Genomic DNA, 22,438 nt, shown 5'->3' on the forward strand with positions numbered 1-22,438 from the left:
GTTCACATATGTGCTTACACGCCACGCCTCTAGATTTTTCTCCGAGTTAGGATTTCATTCCGAAATATGAGAGAACGCGTCCTAAACATTTCTCGATATCTTGTTTTCGCGAAGCTAACACAGGCTGAAATTAATTTCAATCTATAAACATGAAAACTGATAAGTCTGAATTAAATTAATGATATATACTTACTGCTTTTTGATGTGTGATGAAAATTAAATGCATTTTATATAAATATGAAAATTGAGTTTCTCTGAAAACTATACTTTACATAAATTCGTATATTTGCACATAAAAAAAAAAAATTGTTTTAATATTCATGTACAACGTCAGTATATAAAGCCACTGACATTATCACAAATTGTTTGAAGAAGGGAGTTATTTTCCCGAACGATCATGTCAACATCGTGTGTGCTCACAGTAAAATCATCAAACAGCTGACGACAGCTTAGGGGTTGCGTTCACTGGTCTATCCTTTTTTTTAATGGTTCCGCGCACAAAGCAATGTTCTTTTTTTTAACGCATGGATTTCTCACAACAGACTAAGTTAGCCTGACCGCTCTTACTCAAAGCGGAAACGTGAACTAAATCATCCGTCGTTACAAAAGATACGCGGCCGTCGTGTGTTCGCGAGCGTGGTGAAAATAAAAAGCGGAAGTCGTAAAGATTATGGGACTCTTCAACAAAGAGAGAGAAAGAAAAAAAAAAAAGAGAGATAGAACGGTAGTCTCGTAAAACTGAATATAAAAGAAACGCGTGCGCGAAAACGGTGCCTTTTAAGACTCTCCATTAAGGGGTGAAATTTTAGAGCCAGTAATTTCTTTGTTGTTTGATATTTCCTTTTCTGTCTCCCACGAAATGATAAATCCTGTGTATATTAATATTTTTTAATTATTCGTTTAACTCTTTCATTAATTTTCGTGAAAATTATTTTTTCTCAATGCTTTTGAAAGTAAAAGAACATATTTTTTTCTTTTTTCTTGTAAAATATTAGGATTTTATAATAATGTCATTTGAGAAAAATTTGTGACTATTTCAAAAAAATTATATTACGTAATATATTTATCGAAATTTATTATTTTAATTTAGAATTTGATAAATTTTAAACCAATTTTTAGTTGTTAGAAGTAACTGTAATCGATACTGAACATTGTTAATCTTTTATTTTTTTAAGAAAAAGAAAGCAAGTGAATTTATTCGTATTATTACTTAATTTTTTATTTTTTAAATTTATTTAAATAATATTAATTGATTCGAATAACCAGATTGTTTGTAAAAAGGAAAAGAAATTTGGGAAGAAATTGTTTCTACATTTTCGTTATTATACTTTTTCTTTTGAATGGAATACATATATATCTACTCATTTTCTGCAACTATCTTTATCCCCTAACTCAGATAGTAAAATTCGATACGAAGGGTTGTTTTCGATCGAAATGGTACGCGCATGCGCTCTAAGTTCGTGCAGAGGGCGGCTGTTCCTTCATGCACCTCTGTTCCGTGGTCGGTAATATAGGAGGGTTCATTTCATCTTGGTTAGGGGTTGCTTCTTTAGGGGTTGTGGCTGGTAACTTGCTATGTACCGACAGTGGAATTTTCCGAACGAGCTGTCGGTACCGTTTCCTGGAGCTTAGCTGTTATCGGTACATGATTTAATAAGTTGGATGGGTCACTCTCTTCTGTGATCCTTTAGAATGCAACCGAGGATTGCATCCTTAAACTTATCATAGGTATCATCGCATTCTATGGTATCAATTCGTATTATCTTTTGTCAATTAAACGGTAAACAATGGACGGATGAAGTTATCTTAAGTTCACTGTTTAACATGTGTTGAAAATTGAAATTGTTATGTGTAAAATGTAAAGTTATTATGAGACTTTATATTTTACACATGATAATTTCAATTTCCAACACATGTTAAACAGTGAACTTAAGATAACTTCATCTGTCCATTGTTTACCGTTTAATTGACAAAAGGTAATACGAATTGATACCATAAAATGCGATACCTATGATACAATAAATAATAAGAATTTCTATTTGTAATTTGCATAACGTATAAGTGACAGAATTTTTTAATGACATTGTTATTAAATTATATACGATAATTATTTTATTTTAAATTATTAAACTAATTTCGAAAAATGTAGGATTAAAAATATCTACACATTTGCGTAACGCTTACAATGAGTTATAACTTATGGTTAGCATGAAGTTTCGAGGAATTCATGCTATTTCGTGTTATTTTGGACCAATGTTGCGAACGAGATAAGAAACCTGCGGTCTTACTGCGATGGCATTCAGGTCAACGAAATCACTCGACGTAGACAGTATTACGCTTAAAAGACGCTTAAAATCGCGTTAATGCATCTCGCCGCATAGCAAAAGTTTACTACAGCAATTTAATTGTACAACTCTTTTGATAGCGGTGAAGATGTTAAATACCGATTTACATCTCTGATAAGATGTTCGAGAAAAAAGTGTCGAGAAATATGGAGTTTCTTTTACATCACGATTGATGCGATTGATCAACAATTTTGTATAGTAATATGCAGTAGTATTTAGATATGATAAACATTGAAGTTTTGAGTTTTTAAAATCGGGTCACGTGCGCAGTAAATGTAAATCTAGAGTGAAAATTAACGTAATACACGTAGAATTTGAAATACAGAATTTTATGAAATATAGAATTTATTCCATTCGAGTGTTCATAAAACGCGATTCTTTGTTTTTAATTTTTAACAAACGCATACTTTGTTTACTATTTTTTATTACACGCATAGTTATTTCACGTGACATTATCATTGTTTCACGCAGTTCCTTCGCTCCCACGGGGTATCTCGTATTGAGCTGATTGTGTTTCCGTTCTTCCGACAGCGTACGGTTCCATGATTTATTCCGCAGCCGTGTCACGGAAATCGTGTTACGGCGTTGATTCGAGTTATTTCACCTCGACGCTCGTTAGACGAATATATGCGAGAGCGCCAAGAGATCGCAGCCAATATTCGAACGGCGCGCGAGCGCTAAGTTGTCAGTTACGTTACATTTGTACCGTGCCGTTAATTTTGACTGAGCAATAATTCTCGAATTTGCGGCGTCCAATAACGCCCGCTGACAATAGTGGTTGTCGGCCTTCAATTTGGCGAGCAATGGTTTTCCCGTTTGTTTTATTGACGTCGGTACGATAAATAATAGCTGATTATTAAAACCTGCAAAAAAAAAAAACAAATTAAAATGTGAGCGATATTTTTGCCGACGGATTGTTTTCAATAATCACTCGTCACTTAGTTGATTTCCATATTTTTCAGCAAATTTAGCCACTACATTGTTAATCATGGAATGGAATGATTTTGTGAAATGGCATAAGCTTTTACAAAGCAGGTATTAATTAATATGAAGGGTACAGTTTTTGTTTAATTACTAAAATGTTCAAAGTTTTACTTTTATCGAATTGAGCAGAATAAAATTATTAATCTGTTACACATTCATAATACCGCACATTATCAAAACGCGAGTCTGCTAACTTTCAGATACTCTTAATTAAGGAGGTTGTCAGCAACTGCCTGGCATTCATCGTGTGCACGTTGAAAGTTTCTTTCCGCAAGTATCTCGTTATGACAACCGTTGTCACACAGAAGTGACGTGTACGGAATGTATGTGTCACGCAAAGAAGAAGAGTTATATCCGCACGAAATGCAATTATTTATTAACATTGTAATGTGACGCAATGTGTGTTAAAAGATTCCTCAATTTTGTTTCTCTTATTTTTTAATTTTTTTTTTGCATTTTTCACACTCTGTCTCTTTTTTTTCGGCAGCTTAACAAAATCCAATGGTTCGTAGTTTCATGCTTCAATGCTAAGGTGGATGCATCCTGGGGGTTGCACGGGGGTTACCGAGATAACGTTGCGTGCAGATGTCGCCGCTTGGCGGCTTGTACCGGCAACTTTACAATATCGCCTTGTACTTTCACTGTAACCGCCGGCATCGCACGTGTTCGCGTGCGCGTTCGTATACGACGCGCCTAGCGTTTCTGTATTGCGGATGCGGTATCAGGCCGTGCAGACGTCCGCGCCAGAAGCGGCTGCCTTTGTACGGCGACGAACTCCCGAATGGGAGTGAAGCCACCGCACTAAACTGCCGGATAACAATTTTAGCAACTACCGAGGAGAAAAATTAAGGGATGGTTAGTTTGAGCGAATGTTGTCCAGCAACTAGGACGAGTTGCTAAATAAACGTCAGGAACGCGCTTGTACTAATTTCTATACGTCCGTTCGCTCGACTTTAATCTTTTTTATATGATAATTCTATTGTTACAGAGATTTTTTTGATATTTTTTGCGATGACGTTGGGTCATTATGTTTAAATTACTGTATAGAAGACAAATATTCCGAACCGAAAAATCCCCAAAAATATCTATTTTTTGATTTATAAAAGTCGTTTTTCATGCTACTGGTGAATTTTTATTTATTAAAAACGCACAAGCATGATTTACAAACATGATGTAGTCATTTATTATTCGCTGAAATTATAAACATACAAAAATAAGAAAACAACTAGAAGAAGAAAAATGAACGCAAGATGCAATATCAAATGAAGCGGATTTAACAAATTCAAGTCAAGTGGGATCTAACGCGATTGTAAAAGATCGTTGGAATCTTCTTTTGGTGTAAAAGCAGGTCAACCTTGTTCCTTTGTAGAGTCGACATTTTGAAATCCCGCGACGATTTCCATGTGGTGGCAGTTGAGAGATAAGGAATCTCGGAAAAATCCGAACACCCGCTTGAATATGGACGTAGACGTTTCCCAAGAGCCCGTAGCAGTTGCGCTATTTTCACGAAGCATACGTTTCCTGCATCTTTTTTCTCCACTCGTCGCGAAATATTTCTCGAAATGGCAACATTGACGAATCAGTCCCCGAAGGGAAGCGTTTACCTCGCGAAACTCGATCGGTCGGAACATGGTAAATTTCGGTGACTTATTTTATGCGACGCGCAAGTTATTGCCGTTATTATCGCTTTTGCACGAGGTTGAGCAAACTCTTCGCGCGAAGCATACGCGAAGCAGCGCTTTAACGATATGCGTGAAATATGCAATATCTTGCGAAATTCATGATACATTTCCCGTGCAATTCCTGCGGGATCTTGGTTCGCGCCAGCTGTCGACACTTCGCTATTTACCGTCGCCGTTAAGCTGCACCTGTGGTTACGTAGAATTAACGGTTGGGATATTTCGCGTTTATAAGCCATCGAGACAACTTGCAATCGTGAAATAATCGATGAAGTAGAATAAAAGTGTAGTAAAAGCGCGCATCGTTGCTGTCTCACTTTCCTAATAATACAAAATTGTTCTGTATTGCTTTGCCGTTTCTTTAGCTTTGTGTAACTACATCGGTAGTTTTAGCACGTATAAGAAAACTATTTGTTCAATTTCTTCTGATAAGTATAAGCTTTATTTAAGTTAGAAAAGAGGATTGGAGGAATCGCGGCACAAAAAGTGTTGCTCAAGGCGCTCTGCTATATCTTGAATTTCGATATTAAAATGATTTTTTTAATATAGTCTGCAGCCTTTATAATCGAAAGGGCATCTGCGATAGTGGCAGGTCACCCCGTGTATTCGACGAGTTGCTGAATGAAACGACTAGGAGATAAGGAGGAAAATGCACGGGGACACGCGCCTTAGTTATTCGCCGAGCGGTCGGATTTGCCCTAGGCATTCGACTAAACGCGCCGCTCTATTTAAATTCCACTGTGGAGAATGTTTCGTATTAAGGGGTTCGGCGAATCTCGAGGAGGATGTGCGCTGGGGGAATGTAGCTATCGTCGCCGGATGATGCGGTAGTTTCAACGATGGCAAAAAGTTGAGTGCATCGTAGGTGGTCCCTTCCGGCGCTTCACTGAAATAAGGAATCTCCGTGTATATAAAAGAAAACTGTCGGGAAGCGTATACTCGCGTATACGCATATTACTATGATCGTTTTCTCCGCGAAAATGCGTTTCTGAAAGTTCTTATTGTGAACTTCGGAACGTGCGTTGTGAGTTTGATGATCGAGTCGAAAACAATTTTTCAGGAAAAATTTTGATTTGCCTTTTTTAAATCGCGTTTCAGAAACATTGAGTAATAACTACTTAAACGAAATAGGCAAACGAAATAAGCAAAAACTATAATATACTTTACTGCAAATTTTTTGTATTCTAAATTATTATTAATTATTATTAATTATTATTTTAATTAATATTTTTTAAATTATGTAATTATTTAAATCTTAAATCCATAAGATTAGATTAAGCAATGTGTGTATATTTATTGAAACGATAAATATTAAAAAACTCATTAAATAGGATTTTATGAAATTATGATAAAATATATAAAATGGTTATATGTTTTGCGAATTAATTGAAATGCAGGCATTTCTGATGAATAATATCGAAGTATTCTATCGGTTTTAATTGAGCGCATTCTTGCGCTAGATCGGCACTCAGTAAAATCATGATATTCACAGAAAATGTTTCAGTTATTCGAGCTATAGTATGTATACTGTAATACTTGAATACTCCGTTTGAGCATAGCATCTCTCATATTTCACTCTTTTATCTATTATCTTCAGATATTTCGCATTTTTTTATTGTAGTATAAAGATTTACAGTGGAAACAAACTACACGATAAACAATTTCGAGTAAAAAGTACTAGGATTATAAGACAAACACTTAATTTTTGACAAACTCTTCAATTACATTTATGTCCTTCTTCATGTTTGTCGTTGAAGTTTCTCATTCATCACCATTTCGACAAGAATTTGTTTTCAAATTTTGTCGAAATAATTTAAGAACTCTGTCTCAAGTGAAGTAGGCGTAGGCTTTGATATATGTCAATTTACCTTATTGCACACTGTTATTAAATTCAATGAGCGATGAGACTCTCATCAACTTTTCGTCGTTATCGTCAATCATAAGCGTCGCTGAATTATGAGAAGCAGCAGAGCACCTTAAACTTTTAGAAAATAAGCAAGTACACTCCGTCTATTGTGCCATTAAAAACTGCAGCGGATGAAAGAGATGCGCATTCTGGCGTTACCAGAAGAAGAATAAACTCAATTATTTCAACATCAAAGCTGCCATTTCTCGAGCCTCAGCTCTTCGTCGTCGAGTCGCACTCTCTGCCGAGTAGGTTTTCACTACTTTTTATTTCTTCTCTGCCTCTTACGTTGTTAACTCCGTCTACCTTTCGTTGTCTCTTCGGATGCTATCTCGGATCGAACGATTCTTTTGGTATCGACAATCGTCGACGATACGAAACTAATGGCATCGTAGGCTTCGTTATTCTTCTCGCTGATTTCTTCCGGTCATTTTCTTTGGGGATATTATTTCGCTATAATAAGTCTTTTTCACGAAATAGTATTAATTATATAACATTGAAACTTCAATATAATTGCTTTATTCTGCAACTTATTCAGTACATAATTTATTTCTAATTCTAAGAAAAAATGACGTTTTTAATCAATTTGTTTTTATATGACAATTTTTTATAGAAAATTATTTTTACATGTGTACGATATGCTGTGAGCAATACACTTGCAAAATTTAGCAGCATTTTTCTTGCAATATTTTATCCATATCCATCAAGACGTCTGCGTTATGTCATGATCTTCGTGTAATTTCTGCGGGAGCACATGAATGCTTCTCCGTTAGTCTCGATCCGTGAGTGGGAGCTACTATCCGCAATTCCTCCTCGTGGCCAGCTTCTAAAAACCGGGGGCCACCTGCCGGACAAGCTAATTTATCTCTCGTGCGAGGTTTAAAGCCCTTCCGTCGTTTATCTTGCCGTCGACGAGTGGAGGATCCGCCGCTCGTTTCTTTTTTTTATCTGCTCTCACTCTTCCGCCGCTTCTCTTTCCCGTTGTGCCCTTAGTGGACACCAAATTGAAAAACACCCACTCGTCGCGGAATCCTTCGAGAAATTGTCCTACGAATCTATGTCGTCACTGTCGTGCGACAAGCCGAAAGAATTATACCGTGACATTCATGGTTAAAGTCGTTGCTGTACGATACGTCTCTGACATCGTATTCGAGGAAATTAAATGTCTTTAAATTACACGTCTGCTACGATATATCAAGATAAATGGTCGTAAAAGAATATCTACATGTTGGTTTTATTGATGCGAAGCGCGTAAAAGAGTTACAAGTACTAAGAAAAGTAATTTGTGCGATCACACATAGAAATAACTCAATTAAAATAATGAATGATAATTGTGGAACAACTTTATCTTATATTTGATACATTTATTGAACAATTATTTAATACTTAATACTTTAATGCGGCAGTGACATTTTAATTTCTTTTGAAAGTTGACTTTTCGAAGCAACTTTTCGATAAAAAATGTTCAATTAGAGCTTTCTGTGTATCTGTCATCGATTAGAGGGAAAGTCAATTCGAGAAATACGTGTTCTACATGTAATGTTCGCTTTGAAATAAACTATGCACGATTCGTTATTTATTATTTATTCGATCGATATCTATGGAATTACTGCATTAGATTGTGGAATCGGATTACGTCTATACAGAAACTATATATATGTGTGCATTATCGAATTGAATTACTATCGAATTTTAGTATCAGTCAGTCTGATTTATTCTACTTTTTCCCGTCGACCACTATGGAATTATATGTTTTATCGTAACTTGCTTTTACGCAGTGCCTTTTTACGATTCTGAATGTGAATCTGAAAGAATGAGGCTGAACAGTCGGCACGTTTCGTTTTAATGAAACGCACGTGATGGGAACACGAACGTCAATATCACGTCTGAATGTTCGCGATGCCGAGATCCTCTCTTGGTAACAGCCGCAAACAGTATCGCATTTTGTCGGGTTCTAAAAAAAAAAAAAAAAAGTTCCGCGAGGTAAATGTGTAACTTGCCGGCGCCGGTTGCAGAGCCTATTACCTAAGTGTATAGGAAAGCATGTATTTGTATAATATTCATGGAAATAAACATCCGGTCTCTTCGATGAAATGGTTGCTGATTGCGTATAGCGCAGTTAAAAATTTGTGTTTCTGTTTTAACATAATATAGAATATACGCGAGTGTGATAATGCACGATAATTCGCAACGCGTTCAAATGTACGAATTACTGAATGTAACTTTGAATAGAGGTTTTTATATTTTAGTAGATGTTTTTATATTTTGTTTATTTTATGCGCACATATTTATTTACAATTTCAAAGTGCAAATTATGCCAACACTACGCGCGATGCCAAAAAAATTAGCTCAAAAGAATTTCGCGTGAGATGCAGAGCAAACAAGTTCGTGCTTTCTGAATGAATGGCGGAACCTACGTTCCAATGAAACGGTGCCGTGATTTAACGGACAGTTCAAAAAATCGTGTCGACAGAGTAACTGCAGCACAATGGTCCTTGCGGGCAGAAAACTACGACAAAGGCGCGATACAGGCAAAAAGAGGAATCGAGACAACGAATCAGAAGGTCAGATGAGCTGTCAAATCAGCGTTCGCTGAAACAGCGTGTCGAACAATCACACGACGAATAGCGATGTAAAAGATTCGATTTTGCACTTCGGCGTGAATACGGGATGCCTTCTCTTTCATAGCTGGTTTTTCCTGTTATTCCGATTTTATCCAATACGAGCCGCATCAGCGCTGATTGCGCTCAGTATCGATTTAATCGAAATAAATACTGTAAAATAGTATACAATCTTTGGAATCCGCTCAATTTTTTTTGTTTTCTCGAACCGTTTTAATTGCTCATTATAGAGCGATTAAATCATAATATAAAAAATAAACATGAGGAATGATTTTCTCGCAAATTCGTAAATTTCGATAAAAACTGTGTCTGCAAAACTTTATTTTTTTTTATATTAACAATATGTAACAATAATAAGTGAATATTTTATGTTTGCGTAACCTGTTTACATCAGTATGTAATTCTCCAGGACACCTCGCATTGGAATTGCTCGCGAGATACGCCTGACTTCCTTGTATGAAGTCGTTCGTCATCGGGGAAATGAAAAATTCCAAACCAGATTCGTGTCGCGGTTCGGAGTTTCTTATCCATTGCATATCTCTGTGCGGAATTTGCGGCGAACCGACGAAACTCGGCAGCCACCTAGACGTCAGCGCGGAAAAATTCAGTTATTAGGCGGCTTGGAACGCTGTGTTGGTTCAACGGAGATTTCACTAGCGCGCGGGGAACGATAGGAATTTTAGCCTGGTTGTAAAAAGAATGCTTGTACCGATTGTTTCGTAAAAAATAGCTGCTTTTTTTGTACGGACGTCTTACGACGCTAGTTTATGTAGTGTAACGTATTGTGTTAGCCGCAGACTAGAGTTCCTGATAGTTCTCTTGAGACAGGCAGTGTGCTGATGAACGATGGAAGAACTTTACGAGACTTCAAAGTACTTTCCGATCGTCCTAACGTAATGGATAGAACGTTTTTGTCATCGACTGAAGTTTCATAGCTGAGAACTCGAAGCATTGGAACTTTCTAAGATTAGTCGTGAGAGGAACTGCTTAAAGACTTTCGCGCGGTTACCCAAATGGCGGGAGAATCATGAAAAATGCGAATATCTCGAAATGAATACATTTATGCTGTTATTTCATCGAGTTTATTTGAGTATTTAATGAATATTTATTACGCAAATTGTGTATTGTGAAATCTGATTATTCTAATTAAATTGAGGAAATTTTTTTAAGCGAAATAACTGCGTATTGCAAGGAAGAAATTGAGCTTAGTGTTTATGTACTTTACTTTTAATTGCTCGAGCTTGGTTGATTAGTAATCTACATGTTTATGTTTTTAATTTTTTCGTTTAAGTACACAATAACGCATGCAAGCAAAAGCGCTGACAGGCTGTTAATCTTGCAGCTAGATTGATGGCAAAGTCCAGAGTGTGTACGTAAAGTTCGCAGCAGACGTAGAAGTATACACGGCAAAAACTTTATTCACCGCCGTGGCGGCTGTGTTGTCGTTCTCAAGTTCTTTCAACGCGAGCACCTATTGTGATCAGATATAAACTTTGAACTTGTGGGAGAGAAGTTGCATAAAAAGTCAATAGTTAACATAATAGCTGTTATTGTGTATGATCACAGAATTTAATTAAGGATTAAAGAGCGGAAGAAGGGACAAAAATGGGTGCTTTCAGTATCAAATTTTATGAAGCAAACTTTTTGCTTTTCTAATGTGTCTAATGTGGTTTATGCGTTATGTTGTATGTGTTTTATCACTCGCTACGATTTTTTTTATTAACAATGATGAAATAATTTTGTGGCTAAAATAGTAGTGGCATATTATACTAACTGTTTTCTTTTTTGTTTCAGGTAAGGAAATTGTTTATATATTTTACTGTTGCATCCAACCTGGCTTTTATTTCGGTGAGTCATTTATTAATCTATACGATATCGATTCACAGTCATTAACTGTGTAATTATTAATTTGGTTTAAACTGCTTTACCGATTCATTTGTTTGCGAATACTTCAATATCCCTTTTCTTCGTTAAAGAAGTAGAAACTTTTTATGAGAATCCGAGACTTGTTCACGCTCGCTTTGCCAGCAATAAGTTATCATATCTCGCCTCGAATCGTTAACTTTTACGGCGAAGTCGTGAATTTTAATTGGTTTCAACGGTAATTGAAAGACTCGAACGTTCGGTCGTGTGCCCGTCGCGTAAAATATAATCGCCATGCGAAAGTCCGGCCCAGGACGCGCTGTTCAATTACAAAACGGCGCGGATTCATTGATGTGAAAGAGAATTTCAATTAGGCGTTAATGGACGATATGAGATTTTTGTTGCATTAAAGCGGAACATCCGATTATCAGCTTACAAATCGGTCGTACGATCCAATATTGTGCACGTCATTCAGAGATCCGTTGAAAGCTTCGGAAAAATATTTGAATAATAGAGTTGGCAATCTATTATATTTGATGGATTCTTCCAAAAATTCCTGCTATTATGTCGATATATGAGTTTAAACAATAATAAACGATTATTATTTTAATTTACCGTTGTTACTTGTAACAAGTATTTAACATTACGTTAAAATTTATCAGATATCTTTCTTTATGCTTTCATATTTTTAGACATTATTTCAAAACTTTTTTATTTATTTATACTCTAACATTTTGGTGCGAAATAATATAGAGATTCGAAGAAAAATTTCGCAGCCCAAAATATATATTTTTTTATCACTGTGATGAAAGTATATACAATATACAAAGTTTCTCGTGTTTGCGCCAATTGAATCTCTATCTTCTCAACGATTTGTCGCTTCTAAGCGCAAAAGGAGAGAATAGAAAGTTGCTAGTGATAAGAACCGAGCTGAAATTTAATTGAGTGAGATTTTGCAAAAGAAGCCGTGCAGAGGATGTATCATTAAAACGGACGCCTGCCCCCAGTTGCCTTCTCACCCTTAACTCGGTAACCCATATTTCACGGCAGCACTTACTCTAGCCATTCTCCCTTCACAAAGCCACTCGTTCTGCACAAAAATACTTGCGAGTGAGCGAGCCCAGGGTACTTCTAATCTCACGAAGAATCGCGCAAGCCGCAAACAACTTCTATTGCGTTTCTATGTATGATTAACAATAAAGTCGGCGGTGGTCTTAAATGCATACTCATACAGACACACTCATGAAACATATGAATAACGGAAGTTAATCCGTAAAATGATTTAAAATAAACAACTTTTTTGCCATTTTTTAATATATATATATATATATATATATATATATATATATGTATATATATATTTAGAAATTAATAATTTTTTGTATATTTGATTTGAGAATATATTTGAAATATATGCGACGTCTATATGGTGACATACACGACATGCCTTTGTATGCGTATACATAAGACATGAAGTTTTTTACTAGATTGCGGATAGGAGCGAAAGAAGCAAAGAAGGGTGAAAGATAAGGACGACAGGGAGGATCGGAGTCCGGTTTCTTATGCCATCCCGTCCTTTCCACAGTTTTCCGTGCTGACAAAGTTCCGTTTTCAATTTCATATTTTTAGACCGAAAACGATGCTAACCGTATTTGAAGATTCGCGTATTTGTAAATTAAAACCTGCCATCTTTTTCAAATGACAAGTGGATAGTTTCTTTATAGCACGAGAGTGCCGAATTGTAAAATCCACAGTTTGTTTGCAAGTTTAACGTGTCCATTTGACAGTGTTTAAAAGTCAAGAAAATTAGAGAAAAATTGATAGACACTTTTGCTATAAATTTTATTCATTTTTTAACACATCTTACGCACAAAATGATAAATGCAATGTTAACCTATGTCGTGTGTAACATCATATATTACGTAAGCATATATCGTAGATTTGACATAAATGATAAGAAATTTTAGTATTAAAGTTATAATTATAATCTAGCAAAATTGCAAAAAGCCACACATGCGAGACGAATATCGAAGGTAGAAAACGGAGCGCGGATCAAGCTCGTAAGAGGTCTTCAAAGGCCGGATTGTTGTCCGTTTCTCATTTAGCGCTTCCTGTCTGTTGTGGTTAACGTGTGTCTACTAACGAACCTATTGTAGCATCTCGGTCAACATTTAGTCCGCTAATCCTATGTGTTGCAGCTTTAATGCCGTCCCACATAGATACATCGCAAAATCTGTACGCATACATGTATTCTATCTTCAAAGATTCTTTGTACGGATCAGAATATATATAACTCGCGGTAATATATCTGCGACGACGCGTAATCGTAGGAAACTCTACTGGGTGCTTTGTGAGAGACGCGATGAGTGAAACGAATTGCCTGAATGTGTCGGGGATGGAATTAATTACGACGCGAATCGGTTATACGACACATGCAAGCCAAATTAGTTTATAAATGGTGGGTGATGTACGATCCGAGTGTTCATTCTTGAAAAGACCTCGTGATAGATCCATAATTTATAGAGCAAGGATAAAGATTAAATTCGCAGTCAAAATGAGATTTTCTTATTCAAATTTTGTGACTTATCTATTGATTTTCGTTAGCGACAAAGTACATATAATGCATATTATTAGCGGCAGAATAAAACAGTAATCGTAACGCATTATCAGAGATTGCTTGACAAAAAGTTTTACAGAAAATATCGACTAACTTTTTTTTCCTCACGTTGAACTTGTGCTTTACGGTGACCGCTTTCGTGACGTACAGACATTGACTATCTTCATTTCAAGCGAAATAAAATAACGTAAACATTTCTTAAGCGATGCAACAGAGAATGTTTTTTTGATTCGCTTTATTATATTTACTGCTAAATACTTTTTACGTTAAATATTTTTGTCGTTTGAGGAAATTTTTAAACTATAACTATTTTGCTTGTGTTATTTCTCATGAAACGGCCTGTGACAAAGCGTGATTAATTTTGGATTAGTTTTATATTTTTACGTGGGAGGATTGATTCGAGTTTCGCGTATCTTGCGCACAAGCGGATTATATATCTAGTATATAAAGCCCAGTGTCATCTAACTGCGGAGTTTTCCTTCGTTGAGACGAGACTAGCCCGTTCTTCCTTCCTTCCTTCCTTCCTTTCTTTCTTCCTTCCGTCGGCGCCTGGTTCGCCCGCCGACGGAGCGCTCTTATTATTTCGCTTTGTGCGCTGGGTTATAGCAAATGATTTATCTACCGGCAGCAACGGCGTCACTGCCTCATCGGAACTTCGCGTAATCTCGTTCGACGGTCGCCCGCCGGATCGAATAAGTTTTAGTATCCGCGCAAACCTACCGTCGCTTCCATTTGTATCCATCAGTCAAGAAATAGTTGCATCGAGCATTCGTATCCGTCGCTAGGAATCATGGATAATGCAAAAGATCTTATTTTGCTGGCTAAATTTGCGGGAGTTCAGCGGTCGGCGATTGAACTTGCGTCAATTATTAAATATAGTGACATGATGATGTCACAAGAGTGATTCTTATGTTGCATTAATGGTTATTAAATATTAAAATTCTTATTAAAAATAGAATTCAGTCAATTTAACGCCATGACTCGCCACATAGATTAATCATTGCATAATTTCGAGTTTAGTCTAAACTTTGAAAAAAATTTCGCTGTGAATTTCGAAGAAGGTTCGCTACACGGTGAAAATGTTACACACACATCATTTATATAGTCACTTGATTATCAAAATAATCAATGATACGAACTGTGTGAAAGGCAGTAATTGTTTATGTTGTCTATTGGAATATTGTTGTCTATTTAGTTTCCATGTAATCATCTATACATTGTGCGTATTACTACGTACAGAGGCATGAAATTACATAGATGCTTATTCATGTTTTCCTATTATAATTGCTATCTTAATTAAATATTTTTTAAACTATTTATTATCTTGAACAATGAGCGCGATAAATGGGAACAATTTATATTTTTTCTTAAGCCATTGAAGAAACTGCACTTTAATTCCCAATTTTCATCCGCTCTAACTTAGCCAACAAGGACTTCGATGACATGCATTGTTTATGCGGGAAGTTTGATGTCACACGAGCAACTTGCCTAAGATACCGATAGGTTCTATGTTCCTTTGGAGATGTGGCTTATATCAGCATCGCGATGTGATCGATGGAAGCGTATATAAAGCATAAAGCGGAATATGTAGAAAGTTATGTTGAACTCACGAATTTGCATGATGTGAATTTATCGTAAATGAATATCGAGTTTGAAGATAAATATTTAATATGTATAATGCAGTACACACACACATATATAGTATCAGCACAAAATTTAAAGATATAAAAAATTAAAAAATGTTTATTTTTATCAAATCTCTGTTAAGAGGTAACTATTTTAGTACTTGATTAATATAATTTACTGTAGTACATATTTAATAAATAAATTTTTTTATTTTGTTTTAATTTTGATCCGTGATTTTCAAAATTGCAATTTCAACTATTATGATTAATGAATAAAAATTGAAATTGTTTATTGGAGTTATAAAAATTAAAGAATTTTAGATAAACAGAAAAACAAATTTATTTCTTTTTACAGAGTGCGGAAATATACAACTTTATTTAAATTTTTAAATTGTTTGTGGTTTGTTGCCACATTTTGAACACAAATATAACAATGCATACGATGCTTATGCTTTGTATTATTCAATAAACTTCTAGTGGATTTGCTCGTGCGGTTGTACAACTTAGTTCACGAAAACTCGATAAAAATTATTAATTATAAATTGAATCGAAATATCAATAATAGTTTATTAACGTATTAACAGCTCTCTCGTAGCAATAGCATTAGAGAAACCATTGCACGATGGCAAATTTAAGGTTCTGAAATATTTAATCACATATAAAACGACGTCTGCGATCGACATTTTTATTGTTAGATGCGATTCATCGATCGAGTTTATTTCTGTGCATTTAATGCGCATAATATTTAAGATCAATTTTATTATTATTATCACATAAAATCGTTTGTTTAATCATTTTCATGGGACTATAAAAAACGCATCTTTAATCTTTACCTTTTAATCGCAAGCCTGCGCGTAAAGATTTTATTTCCTGTTTTTAGTATCTTCGGTATCTGTCTATTCAAACATTGTGGAAGGATAGGTCATCATCGTTCTTCGTTTATTATCCGTGTGCACCTGTTTGAAGTCTCATAGTTAGATCATAAAAAAGGATTCGAAAGGAAACAAATGTTCATAGATAATATGTATGGCATTAAAGTAAGGAAAAAGATGATTTAATGACATACATGTCAAAAGATGAGCTATGCGTACATCATTTTTGTAGCTTTTCTATATTGATCTTTACGCTGAAAAGTGTTAAAAACTAAAGTATATAAAAGAAGTATACTTTGTTTGATGTATAAATTTCATATAAAAATGTAAATTTATATTTTAAATTTATAATAAAAAACTAAAATAACGAGTTATAAAATAGCGAAATAAAAAACTGATTCAAGATAAATAGAAAATATTAAAAATGACAGCAGGCATGCATAAAATTAGGAATTAGGAACAAAGAATTAAAAATATAACATTTTTATAAGCTGGTATTATTTATTGTTCGTTTGCTTCTCGGTTTTTTAAAATGAAATTCTTTTTATTGGGGTTATCGTTTTTATCATTTTTCACTATATTGTAATTAAATTTTTTTTATGTTTTAAAAAATTGATTACTAGAAATCAAACCAATTACAACATTATCAGTGAGATTATTATATATAATGCGCGCGATTATGTTCTTGTTTTTGTAATTTGTACTCTTTTGTTCTTTTCTATGCGTTCTTTTGTTCCTACATGTTTGGAGCGAAAATCATTATTGTTATCGCGATCGATCTGTGTATGCACTTCCATTGCATTCACTAGAGGCCCATATACTTAAATTATGAAAAGAACGACGCACAATGTTCGAATTACGCAACTCTATATGGATAAACTGTGTGAGATAGAGAAATTTGCGCAAAGTGCGGACAATGAATGCGTATGATGCTTCATAGCATTTTTGAAAAGATAGCAATCTCGTTTTATTTAATTTTTTCTCCAAAAGAAACGTATATTGTCACCGAGGAGTAAAAATATTAATGTATTTTTTTCGATCGTCTATTTTTTTTATCTTTCTTTTGATTGTCTATTTTTTAAATTTATTTTTTAAATTTAATCCAGTAAAAACAGAATTTTTAAGTTGATTACAATGATTGTTTTTATGAATTCACGATGCTAGAAATTTTTATTATGCCGAAATTGTGCGCGGGTATTGTTCTACGCGTTTTCGTAGTCAACATCTCAACTCTTGTCTAACCTAGCCGATAAAGGTGAGCTTTAATGGTCGATGTATGCTGTATGCATTACGTAAATAGTAAGGATGAAGCGAAGCTGAAGGATAAATGAAGGTGGGTGCAAGAAAAACAATTGAATATGTGCGAGAGAGAGAAAAAGAGAGAGAGGGAGAGAGAGGGAGAGAGAGGGAGAGAGAGAGAGAGAGAGAGAGAGAGAGAGAGAGAGAGAGAGAGAGAGAGAGAGAGAGAGAGAGAGAGAGAGAGAGAGAGAGAGAGAGAGAGAGAGAGAGAGAGAGAGAGAGAGAGAGAGAGAGAGAGAGAGAGAGAACGCATTTCATTATTTTATTTTTTATAACAGGAGGAATTTGAACGTGTATTTGCGTAATCTAATCTACTTGTTATTTGTGAACCAATTTTCGAAATTATAAATTAACCGGATTCATATTATTGGCTAATATATCTGCAAATTTGCAGTAGAAGGGACTGTAACGGTAGGGTATATTAATTTACGTATTTGCGTAATTTATGTATCAATGCATCATTCTGGAAACGATAAATACGAGGTATCTCTCCTTTTGCCTGTTTGCTTCTGCCCCCCTTTTTCTGTCCATCTTTCCTATCGCTTTGCTAGACGAACAGTAAGCCGGCAATGCCTTCGGAGAGAAATGGGAACATCGTCGTCGTCGTCGCTGTTGTCGGCGCAGAGTCGGCGGAGGATACGAGAAAGCGGCAGGAGGGAGCAGCAGGACCGCGCCGATGTTCCTGGGGGAGTATAGTAGGAGGTGAGGGCGGGAGAGCCGGGTGGAATGGTGGTGGATGAGGGGGATGAAGAGATGGAGGAGACGACGTCGAGAGTAGTAGTCGGTCGTGCAGCGCAGGCGTGCGCTTCGTCGCGGCTCGAATCCCGCCGTATTCCAAAGAGGAACACGCCACTCCGCCCCCGGCACGGCAGCCACGCGTCAGTCTCACCCGACTGACCTCCTGTCCCTAACTTCCCTCTTCGATTCCTGACCCGCGCACATTGAACTCACGCGTTCGTCACTCGCCGGTAAGGAAATACCGCGCGCTCGTTTCGTTCACTCGCAAGAAGATCGCCAGCAAAAGTGTGCTCTCGGCGCGATCAGCATGCTGCCGACAACCGATCCGCGAACGATGGATATTGTCATTCGGAGAAGTTTGAGGACGACGAGCTATCGCCGTGGCTCAGCCGGCTGTCATCATCTGGATTAAGAGTGCCGGAATTCGAGAGGAATAACTGAGAGAAGAATCCCCACGGAAGAATAGAAGTGTACGGAATCGCATGTTGCTGAGGATCACAGCAAGAATGATAGTGAACAGATTGGTTAAAAGTAAAAAGAGATCATGGAAAATGGATGATATTTGTCTGATTACAATTCGAGGAATACAATAGTTGAATCCCTTCAAAGTTGATATGATTATCTGTCAGAGAGGGAAGTGACCGGCCTAATATTATGACAACGTACACCATAGAATTATACGTATTTGTTACAAAATTATTGAAAATCTAAAATACAAATCATCGTATTGATTTATCTTCGATACTTCTGAATATCGCCGAGTCCGGGTAGTGGATAGTGTACAGTGTACGCGTAACAAAGATCATATCTCATGTGATGTAAATCGAAACGGAAAAGTATATTGGTAAAATATTGCGATAATTTAGTGAAAAAGAAAAAAAATAGACGTAGACAGGGCTTGTAGTGTTTCGCAATAAACATATTAAAAGTGACATTTGATTAGAATCTTGATACAGTTGAAACAACCGGCCACGTGTTTAGATACATCCTAACATTTTTCACTTACGAAACGTTGAAAAATTCGAAATAATGATCAAGAGTACCGGACCACTGGATAGAAGAGCAACTTTATCGAGTAGCGTATTGGAAAATAGCTATGTTATAATCATCAACAAAATTTATAGCATATGTAGTTGATTTGAAGTTTATATTTAGAAAATTTAGTAATCACCGTCATTTTTAGTGAAAATATCGAAGATTGCCAATAACTAATTTAGTGAAGAATATCGTGATGCTGCTAATGATCAACGAGAAAACGGCCTGAAGATTTCATTGAAATATAACGACGAATTTTAGTGAAATAAATATTCGGCTAATAACTCTCATATACCAAACATAAAAGCGGCAATGAGTTTGCATTTTAATCGATGGTACAATGCAGTAGCTATTATTAATAACCGAGGCGCACGTGATTTACATGCGTTTATACACGTGCATTCCAATTAACGTGGGAGAACATAGAACTAATTGTTTGGAGTTTTGAAATATTATTCAAATTATATTGTATAGTTTTTGATGTTAGTGATTGAAATTTAAACGGCCTACAAAACTATGCGGTGAATGAACAAGTAATGTCCGAGCCATTGCCTCGCAAAATATTGAACTTTGCATCGAATTATCAGTGATCTACAAAATCATTAATACAGATTTACCGGTTATCAGAAACTTGTGAAAAATTCAGATCTCGTTATAATCTTATGCAAATAAGTAATATTGAGTTTATAAGAACCGCGGAATTTATTGATTTTGTTACACGGGACAAATGTCACGCGCCAAATATGCTTAAGTAATTTCATATCAACAACAATATCAACAACAACATCGATACTTGAAGCAGTTTGAAAAAGTTGAAGGAAAATATATCTGAAAATATTTCCGATATTGAAATACCGCAAGTCGGGTGCTTTTGACATAAGAATTTTGCACTTAAAGAAAAATTAATAGAATTACGATACTGAAAGTATTTACGGAACTAACTTGAAGCAATCAACAATGTTCACGAGGCTGGACACCTAATCGGCTGTGTCCTCACGCCGATAAAACCAAATGGGCGAACCGAAGCCTGCCGTCTCTCCGCAGCCCAACGGCGGAGTGAAGCAGAAACCAACGAGTCTGAACCTTACATCGGGTTCCAGCTTCTATCGCAATGTGAACGGACGCGCGAGTCTGAATGATCGTCATCTACAGCACGTCACCGCTCTCGTCGGCGGTGGACGCACCGCACGCGTCAACAAGTCCGCCTCGCCAGGTCCTGCCACCGCAATCAACAACTCCGAGCCCGGTGGCGGCGGCGGCGGCGGTACAGCAACTGCCGTCCAGCTACCAGCGCTACCAACAGTACCATCATTATCAGCATTACCTGCAGCGTGGTCGTTGTCTGCAGAACTTGAAAATCTGTTGGAACCCCCGCCTCCACCGGCCCCAACACACCCCTCCCCCCCGGGTCGAGCAAGCGCCATCAACGAGCACCAGCAACACCAGAACGAACAGCAGCATAACAATCTACGATCATCCCCGATCAATCAGCTGCCCACCCGTAGCCCGAGTCACAATGGTCACGGATTCCCCCTCTACACACCACCTGCCCCGATACCAGCATCCGGCGCAAATAAAGTTCGCTCTACACCCAACGGGCTACCACAACCAGCAGCACCGAGGCGTCCTCATAGTATTGCCGCTCCACCATTCCAACACCCCCTTGGTCAACTCAGTGGTAGAGCAGCCGCAGCGGCATCACTACCATCAGCACCCGGAGCAGCAGCACCGGCCGCGTGGAGCTCAGGTGCTGCACCAAATGCAACCGCATGCGGTGTACCAGGAGTGGTACAACGGCGTGCCCATTCGGTCACCGGTACTCCAGTATCTCTACCCGCCGGCGGCGGCGGCGGCAACAACAACAATGGCGGCATCAATGGCGGCATCAACGGTCAACAGGAGTCAAGGAGTACCAACGGTCCACCAACCAACGGCGGCGTCGTGGTATCCGCGACTCGCAGCGCTGTACCACCCCAGTCTCTATGGAACGGTCAACAACCCTTACCTAGGAGGCCTCACAGCATCGCCTCGACACCCGTTACAGCTGCAACAGGCATGCCTCCAGCTACAACAGCAACACCAACAAGCGTACCCGCATCCGCTCGCACACCAGGTGAACCCATACAGTGGGGTGCATCCGGGTTGGTTTTACATCAACCCATACCTCGTAGGGCGTACGCCTCGACCTTGCCACATCCTCAACCACCCACGCCCACGTCACAAGGGCCCGGTCTGAGCATACTGACTAATCCTGGAAACTCTAACACTTGGACACCGGGCGCCGGCCTGCGGCCTAGACCGCACAGCATCGCTACGACGCCGCAAGGGGCACCGATGCCACCTGCTTCCCCTTCGGATTCCGGATACCGGTCGTTACCGTCGTCTGCTAGCGACTATCAGATCCTTAAATCGCCATCGAAATCACAGCAGCAGAATCAACAGACACAGCAGCAGCAACAACATCAGAGTGCCGTGCGACGATTATCTCTACCGTCAGCTCAGACTTTGCTTCGCACAAACGCGCCACGACCTAGCCCTACGTTTCACGGACTTCCCTTCCGGCCGTTCACGTGCGGTGTTTCCCCGAACGGTAATCCGATCTTCCTCGGCTGCACTCATCTTCATAATAGCAATTCCAGTGGAAGTACCGGCACGAGAACTTCCACGCCGGCAACAAGCCCAGCGACACCGCTCACAACGTCGCAGGCGATACAGCAGCTGCTGGCGCAGCCGAGGAACGGTTTCAAGATCATGGACGATAAGGTTTCGCTGTTCATAGAAATCCTCGATACACAGGAAAGATTCGCTAAGGTCAGTGCCGATGATATCGGCGTTGCATGGTTCGTCGATTATT

The 22,438-nt window shown here is 37.7% G+C and overlaps 2 protein-coding genes across 16 annotated transcripts in view; both read left to right on the forward strand.

The window, feature by feature from the left end:
- Dys (Dystrophin) overlaps positions 1 to 22,438 on the forward strand; it is a 419,847-nt gene that overhangs the window by 174,929 nt on the left and 222,480 nt on the right. The window lies entirely within an intron of this gene.
- The window catches only part of LOC136999973 (caskin-2-like), a 109,287-nt gene continuing 96,846 nt past the window's right edge, over positions 9,998 to 22,438 (forward strand). The window contains exon 1 of the mRNA XM_067355347.1: positions 9,998 to 22,395. Within this exon, the coding sequence (XP_067211448.1) occupies positions 20,596 to 22,395 (1,800 nt within the window). The 5' untranslated portion in view covers positions 9,998 to 20,595. The remainder of the gene's footprint in view (positions 22,396 to 22,438) is intronic.

This window comes from Linepithema humile, chromosome 5, assembly GCF_040581485.1.
Source record: "Linepithema humile isolate Giens D197 chromosome 5, Lhum_UNIL_v1.0, whole genome shotgun sequence".
NCBI classification, from domain to species: domain Eukaryota; kingdom Metazoa; phylum Arthropoda; class Insecta; order Hymenoptera; family Formicidae; genus Linepithema; species Linepithema humile.